The sequence below is a fragment of the Lepisma saccharinum genome, chromosome 7, assembly GCF_977018435.1.
Source record: "Lepisma saccharinum chromosome 7, izLepSacc3.1, whole genome shotgun sequence".
In the NCBI taxonomy this organism is placed as follows: Eukaryota; Metazoa; Arthropoda; class Insecta; order Zygentoma; family Lepismatidae; genus Lepisma; species Lepisma saccharinum.
Window position 1 is genome coordinate 5,227,581 of NC_139235.1, and position 8,697 is coordinate 5,236,277.

The window sequence follows — 8,697 nt, forward strand, 5'->3', positions numbered from 1 at the left end:
AAGGCAACAACGACTACGCCAACTGTGAACGTGAAACAGATGAACAAACAAAACACAATCCAACTTCGATTCAGCACCCAGGATTCGAGCACGGAACCCCTGGCTGGACAGAGAATATGGCATTAAAATTAGTATCAACTTGCCTCATGACGCGTTGTCGCATTGCACCAACCACGTGTTGAACAAATCTTACGTCAAAAGACTTTGTACACGTATTACTATTTTACTGGCCAATCAGTTGATATCTTTACTACTTTGAACTATTTGACACACGTTAAATTTGTCCTACACCGTAACTTGTATTATCTGATGTTTTGTGTTTTGCTTATTGCAAAATACCACAAAGCTTCTTGCTGTAAAGATTACCAGAGCTTGCTTACAAATTGCCAAGTAAGCTGTGATTGGTTTATTCTTGAATTCATAATTTTCTTCTCTTTCTTCTATGTAATTACTACGACAAGTGATAGAGAATACCTATAGAATCAAATAATTTGATGACATGTTCATGAAGCTCCCTCTCGTGTTAATGCGAGAGGTCCCGCGTACGATCACCGGAGCTGCCCTTAATCTGTGCTGCTCGAACATGGTGAGGATATTTTGAGAAGGGACTCCGGTCTCGAAATCTAGAAAACAGTGCCGATGAGACATGATGTGGTGAGAACGCAATACGCATTGAAACGTTCACTTGGCCAACACTGGCCCTAGGAGTAATGGGCCACTGAGTTCAGTTTGGTTTAAGCGACATTTTGCATATTTCAATAATATTCCTTGTGGCGTGGACTCTTTTGTAATTGAAGTTTGGTACGAAGTCAACTTCAATGTTTTAAGTAACCTAATTGCACATTATAAGGTACAGTTTCGACTGTAGAAAGTCCCGTCTGGGGTATTTATTAAACCAACCGCTAGATGGTGCGTGTGAAGGCACATGAATATCTGAATCACTACATTCTGACAAACACGACTGCTTTACTCTATTTACTTCATGTAAATGCATCGACAAATGTCAAATAACCATCAATTAAGAGTCTTCAATATTACGTATATAACATTAACTTTTGACACTGTACAGAGTTAGAACACGTATGGGAAATAAGCCAAAATTTGATATCTACGTAAATCAGCACAAAAAAATGTCAAATTTTGAATACGCACGTGTGTATGGCGTTATTATCCAAAAGGTTTATTATACAAAATTTACATATTTGTCATACTAGTGACGTTATTGAATTTCTACTTTACATGATCTTGTTTTTAATTTTTATTTCTATAATACTTACATTAAATTATTATTGCTTGAATTCACGAATGCTATTACTACTGCACAACTAACGTTTGTAAATTTTACAAGGTTCTACCGTCAAAATTTGAACACTGTGTATGTTGACGACCACGGGAAGCAACAGTTTTCTTTTCCAGTGAGCACATGTGCGGTTATTTCGTCTCAAGTCTACAGTATATTTAGACGGATCGATACACATATCTGGGTAATCCAGGTTTGCAACAATGCACAATGATGAGGCCTACACACTCGTGTAATATGTCCATCTTCCAATTGATATCCAAATATTTTATATTTCATCATATGAACCATCTCGGGGCATCCCCGATGGCGCAGTGGTAACGTCGTCGCCTTGTAATCAAGGGGTCCCGGGTTCGATACGCGGTGGAGACACAGTGGTTCGGATCCCACTTTAAACTGGTCATAAATCACTAAACAATATGAAACCAATAATACGCCAATAATACAAGACCATTGTTTTTATTAAACTATAAAAACTTATGTTAAGAGTATTATTTATATTAATTATTTTATTTATTAGATTTTTATGTTTTATTTCTCTTGTAGGTCCAGTCCCGATTAGCCTTACTGTGCCCAAAGTGGACTTAAAACACCAACTCAATCAGTCAATGAATCATAACCATGTTTTCAAAAGCTGATTTACATTAACTAGGTAACAAATATTAAGATTTATTGTGAAAAACAGCCGTTTCTTCGCGGTAATTTGAAAGCACCAGAAATTTACTAGAATAGAATAGAATAGAATTTATTTCCAGTATGAGCCTTTACAGCTATACATACCATACAAGTGCAAAATTTTCGTGTACTTTCCCTGCACCCTTCCTCCTTTTTAGTCTGCTTCCACCTTCACCACTGCTTGGGAGTTCACAAACACTATGTCATTTGCAATCTTTCCCTATACTTGCCCTGTTACCTGAGTGGTTCCTAAATTTTTTCAAATTTATTTATTAATTTAGTACCCCTCCCCCCTTTCACACATGTTCGCTATCCCCACTGAGCTTCTTTGATCTCATTACCCAGGCGTAGTGTAGGAAAGTTCCCAGATTCCTTATTTGCGCCTCCCCCCCTGTCGGTCTCTCCCTCCTAATAACGCTTGTCATTATATTCTCAATGTTATCATTTATTTCCCTGATATATTTTTGTCTTGCCTCCCCTGTTTCTTTACACTGGAGGAGAATGTGAAATTTCGTCTAGTCTTCGCCGCATTCGGGGGCGCAACCGGGCGCCCAGTACAACCAAAGTCTTATTTCTGATTATGTTATGTGTGGCTATTCAAAGAGTTTCATTGAAGTTACTGCTGCTGTATAGCATAATAAATACGTTGCAAAATCATGTAGCAATTTAAGCTATTACTGTTGGTTTGATATCATTATGTAGGTATTTGAAAAGATACATATCTAGAATAAATGTGTTTCAATTGGGAAGATCAGCCAAGATCATTTCAAATATTAAAAAGTTTCATTTTAATGCATCAATTGACGCAGATAAATGTGTAATTTTGTTATATTTGAAATGATCATGTCTGATCTTCCCAATTGATGCATTCTAGTGCATCAAACGGAACAGATTATGATGAAAATTTCTTTTATGCATTTCCGTGTGTATTTTGACACCCAGAAGTGTTTCATTCGCAGTTTATGCACGTTACCGTGTTATTGGGAGTCAAAATGCATGTGTCAATTGGCACATTGTTCTGTAAGAACTTCTGGGAGCCAGAACATACGGTTTATGTTCAATTTGATGAGGTATAGCTTTTGATTATCGTAGTAGAACATTTATCCTTTTTTGGCTTTAAAAGTGTTTATTGAAACATATTTGAGGAAAAGATAATTTTGCTCTATGTGGCTTGAGTGTGTTTTGGAAAATAAATGGTGTTAGGGGTATATTTATTCAATGAAATTGTTTTATATAAGGATAAAAATAATTTGAGTTAGATATTAATTAAATAAATATTCTAAGTGCAAACACCTAATACGAAGCTGTATAGTTCCTTATTAAGTATAATGTAGTATTATAAGTTAATCATAATATTATATTTACTAATATATTTATTGCAGGGGTTTCCAGGCGTTTTCGTTTCACGGTGTCCTTAGCGTTTCAAGATTTTTCCACGGAGCCTAAGTAAGGATGTAGGCCTGCTTAACACTTGTAATACTCAGTTAGTGTGGTTAGGTTACTTGCATTAAGTTAAAAAATGAACACATCTTTCAAATTCAGACATATTTTGTGTGTAAAAAGTACTAAATAAGCACATATGTGGAACAATCATATCATTGACTAGCAAATAAGCGTGATCTCAGTGCAAGTATTGGAACACAAAAGCCCACTTTCGGAACCACCGCTTTATTACGCAGTAGACCCGGGTTCATAGTCCTGGTCGAGCCTGCATTTTTCAACACTTATTTATTGTATAAAATGGTATGGTTATGTAACATGGTCAGGTTTGAGGGGGGGGGGGGTGGAAAGGAAGGTTGGCCAGGGTGGGAAGTAGCGGGAGAAGGCGGTACCAAAAAATCCATCTCGCCGGGGGTGAAAATTTTATCTCGAGCCCACCCTACATGGACACACAGTTGCGAGAACCCTCCCCGAATCTGTAAGAAGGTGATCTGGATGTTCACTTCCCGACTTCTTCTTCTTCTCTGAAAAGGAAACCACTGGAAACATGACAACCAGGAAGAAATCTTGTGTCGACAGGAAACACATTAGGAGCGAACTGGACAGTCCCGTATGTGCAAAAGGAAGCGGGTTTCCTGTGCTGTGACAACTCCATAAAATATTTTTATGGTGGTCAGCGGTGGGAGTGGTGTCTGAAAGCTTCCCCTTGGAAGACCAACGGTGGGTTGGCGTTCAATTTATGCGTCCGTTCTTATTCGGTCTTCATTTGTCTTCTTGCATATTGGTTCCTCCAGGTAGTGTGCTCTGGTTCTTTGGCGGTGTCATGTTACTTTCCCTCCCCCTTCTGCATCTGCTACTTACAGGATGTCTCTCTGTCTGGGACTGTTTGCAATTACATACTGGTAGCTCCATAATCGTGCTCCGTTAACACGAGGAACACAAGGAAAAATAAGGAAAAGATAGAAGAAATGTAAAGAAGAGCATCACAAATAAAAGAGAAAGGGGAATGAATATAGAACGAGAAATACAGAAGAGAGAAAGGGACGAAAACACGAGAAAAATGAGAGAGAGGGAGAAGAAATCCAGAAGAGAGAAAGAGAAGAAAACACGGGAAAAATGAAAGAGAGAGGGAGAAAGATATATAGAAGAGAAAAAGAATAAAACAAGAAAAATTAAAGAGGGAGAAAGAAATATAGGAGAGGAAGAGAAGAAAACGAGAAAAATGAAAGAGAGAGGGAGAAAGAAATATAGAAAAGAGAAAGAGAAGAAAACACGAGAAAAATTACAGAGAGAGGGAGAAATAGAAATACAGAAGAGAGAAAGAGAAGAAAATATGTGGAGAAAGAAGAAATATAGAAGAGAGAAACAAGGAAACACGAAGGAAAAGAAGACAGAAAGAGAATATATATATATAAGAGCGTCACGATAAAAGGAAATATAGGATAGAGAGATAACAAAACACAAAAAAAAGAAGAGAGAACGGGATATAAAGCGGAGCGGCAGGAAAAAAAGAGAACGGGAAATATATAAGCTAGAGAGAACAAAACACGAGAAAGAAGAGAGGGATAAAGGAATATACAGAAGAAGAGTAAATAAAGAGAGGAAAGCACCGAAAGATAAGGAATGAGAAGGGAATATACAGAAGAAGAGTAAATAAAGAGAGGAAAGCACCGAAAGATAAGGAATGAGAAGTGTACATAAAAATGAAGAAGAAACGGAAAATAAACGGAAAATAATAACAGAATGAAGAACAGAGGAAGGAAGCCTGAATGTTTAGATACCAATACTGAGTTAAGGAGGATATATAAGGGGAGAAAAAATAACTCTTTTCCACTTTTCCCACGGGGTGGTTAACAGTCATGTAGCCAAGGGGTGGGTTCTGGGGTCTGAAGCCCTGCCAAAATTCTACAAATGTTTCGTTGGAAATGGTGGTAATGAATTTTATTTTCTTAGCAAGATTAAACATCTTGTATTATAATAAGTTGTAATATACTGAGAAATTCATCTTCAGAGTTTCTCCCCCCCCCCCATAAGGGCACTAGTGATAATCTAGGGATGGACGATATCGGAAATTTGATATCGGGATATATCGTCAAGAAAATATCGCATCGCCACAGACTAGTGTTGCCCACGGGACGAGACGGGACAGGCTTTTAAAAATTCGAGACGAGACGAGATTGACCATGTGTCATGAGACAAACGAATATTTTCGAGACGAGACAGCATTTCCACGAGACTTCCACGAGACGAGACAGGCCAAAGTCTCGTCTCGTGGGCAACACTACCACAGACGATACGATTTTTTTTCCGTATCGTGATACATAATCTCCACTATATATGTCGCCAAATATCGTGACAATATATCGGCGACACGATATATAGCCAACACGATATACAGCTGTCATTAAAATATCGTGACGATATATCTCAGAGACGATATATATCGCCGATATTGCCAAAATATCGTGACGGACACGATATATAGAGTTAAAATATCGTGACGATATATCTAGTTGATATCCTGGACGATACTTTTTCAATATCGCGATATATCGCCAAATGATAACTTACAAGTTTAGCATTGTGGAACTCAAGCAGTTAGCGTATTCGTAACTCAAGTCGGTGGGTTTTAACCGAAGTTTTGATTGGCACACGATATTCCCAAATCCCTTGCGGCTACTGAAACGCGAGTGAGACAACCAGCGCCCCACCTTTGTGGATCGTAGAACTGTCACGATGGTAGATGCTAAAGATAACTTGGCCCGTTTTGACGGAGGAACCTCGCCTCGGAAGAGTTAAAGAGTGTGGCGGTATCGGCCCGAGCACTCCAAGGCTCAACAAGTGGAGACAGTGTAACACACATGCACACACCTACCTGTAATATGGGAATCCTTGAGGTACATGAAGGTCCATGGGCATGGCCGCGGGGTGCGTGTGGGGTGCCGGGTACCCATCGCCCGTCTGCATCATGGTGCTGCCGGCAGGGTGCACCGCCCAGGGCGAGAAACTTCTTGACGGATCCACGTTTGCAAAAAAAAAAATCACCTTTTTTTCAGGGGGAGGGGGGAGATAACGTAAGGGCTGTTTTCAGACAGCGTTCACAACACCAGGATTGTCGTCACTCATGGCTTTTTTTTGTTGTTGTAAAGGGGGGGTTGAATTGCCACACTATTCTCACTGTTTCACTCAACACGACACAGAATACACCTTGTACACGCGTGCACGGAACGTAGACTGGGTCATTGAAAGCCTCGCGCTGGGCAGGGCTTGCAGAGGGGGCGTGTATCGGCGGTCACGTGATCTCTTCGGCCGGCTCCCGGATGGCTCGTCGCCACTCCCTTCCCCCTTTCGCGCGCGCGCGGGGCGTCCCTTCGCTCGAACCTCCTCTCTTGCCCATTGATCCTGAGTTCGATCTCTTGAGTGTGCGCTTCGCATCCCCTGGACCCACCCTCTCTCCTCTCTACGATGACGTAACGCAAAGGCAAACAAGGTCGCACTTCCCAATGCAAATCCCCTCATCTCCTCAAGGGTTGACTCAGCAATTAACGTCAGAAAGATCGTTAAAAGCTGTTGTGTTTGACAAATCCCGGATCGCTTTCAATGTCGCCGCAGGCTCCTGCGAGCTCGGGAGATAGACCTTGAAGGTCGCACCATCAAACGTGGAAGCCCATTCATCTGCGTGAGCGGTTAACGTGACTGACTCGTGGTTTTTGATTGATTTAGTTGATGGCCAAGTCCACTTTATGCACAGTAAGGCTAATCAGGACTGGACCTACAATTTAAAGAGGAATTCGAACCACGATGTGCCTCCACCGAGAATCGAACACGAGACCCCCTTGTTTACAAGGAGACGACTCTAGCGCCACCGGGGAGACCTCCTCGAGGGACATGGGTTCGATTCATGGCGCAGCCATAAATTTTTCTACAGAGGGAGGGTCAGACCATTGATAAAACTTTATTAATATAACAATATAATTACTGTACCATTTTCCCCCCGAATTTATTATTACTACTGTTGTTGCTATACAAGTGAGAGACTTACCCAGTCCAAGAAAATTGTGGTTACGATCCCACTTTAAACTGTAGGTCCAGTTCCTATCAGCCTATACGTGCATAAAGTTGACTTTCAACAACAATTCAAACACACAAATCCAATAAATACATAGGCGTAACTTGGCGGAGCCAAGGGGGGCAACTTCCACCCCAAAATTTTGAGGTTTGTTAAAGTTTATAATTTAAGGATGCTTTTGTTAACATCCTGAGGCCCGAGGAGCTAAGCAATAAATAATAATATTTGTGATTTCGCAAATGTTACAGTAATCCTACACACTATTTTTATGGGCTGAAAAACTTTCGACTCGTACCTGCCCCCCCAAAGTTAAATCCCAAGTTACGCCCATGAACAAACTCGCAATTTAACGTGGAAACCCATTCATCTGGGTGAGTGGTTAACCTGGCGGAATCGTATTCGAGGGACTTGAAGGTTCGATTGGGCTGGATAGCCAGCCATTCTGACTAAGATTCTTTCGTGTTTTCCCCTCAGATTCTTCAGGTGAATGCTATGATGGTACATTTTATGAAGGACACTAATATTTCGCCTACTTCCGTAGCGGAGTACTTAGGGCTCGACATGACGCCAGGGGTCACGGGGGTCTTTGCCAGTTTGCATTCATCAATTTCATTACCCAGGCTTACCTTCGCGATTAGCCAAAATTGGCACAAAAGGAAAGTAAAAGTCCTCAGAATGACCCAGTATAGTGGACAATTGGGGTGTTACATGAAGAGAAGTATAGTGGACAATTGGGGTGTTACATGAAGAGAAGTATAGTGGACAATTGGGGTGTTACATGAAGAGAAGTATAGTGGACAATTGGGGAGCTACATGAAGAGAAGTATAGTGGACAATTGAGGAGTTACATGAAGTGTAGTGGACAACTGACGAGCTACATGAAGTGTAGTGGACAATTGGGGAGCTACATGAAGAGAAGTATAGTGGACAATTGAGGAGCTACATGAAGTGTAGTGGACAACTGAGGAGCTACGTGAAGTATAGTGGAGAATTGGGGAGCTACATGAAGAGAAGTAGAGTGGACAATTGAGGAGCTACATGAAGTGTAGTGGACAACTGAGGTGCTACATGAAGTGTAGTGGACAATTGGGGAGCTACATGAAGAGAAGTATAGGGCCCCCGTTCTCGAAACCAGAATTCAACGACGATGGGACTCGATGCGCTGACCACGCGTCGACCAATGAAACAGACACTCTGGTCCTTACAGGGCAGT

The 8,697-nt window shown here is 40.9% G+C and overlaps 1 protein-coding gene across 1 annotated transcript in view; it reads right to left on the reverse strand.

Moving 5' to 3' along the window:
- Window positions 1-6,739, reverse strand: part of trh (PAS domain-containing protein trachealess) — a 736,895-nt gene extending 730,156 nt beyond the window's left edge. The window contains exon 1 of the mRNA XM_083124916.1: window positions 6,291-6,739. Within this exon, the coding sequence (XP_082981042.1) occupies window positions 6,291-6,385 (95 nt within the window). The 5' untranslated portion in view covers window positions 6,386-6,739. The remainder of the gene's footprint in view (window positions 1-6,290) is intronic.
- Window positions 6,740-8,697: the final 1,958 nt, after the last annotated feature.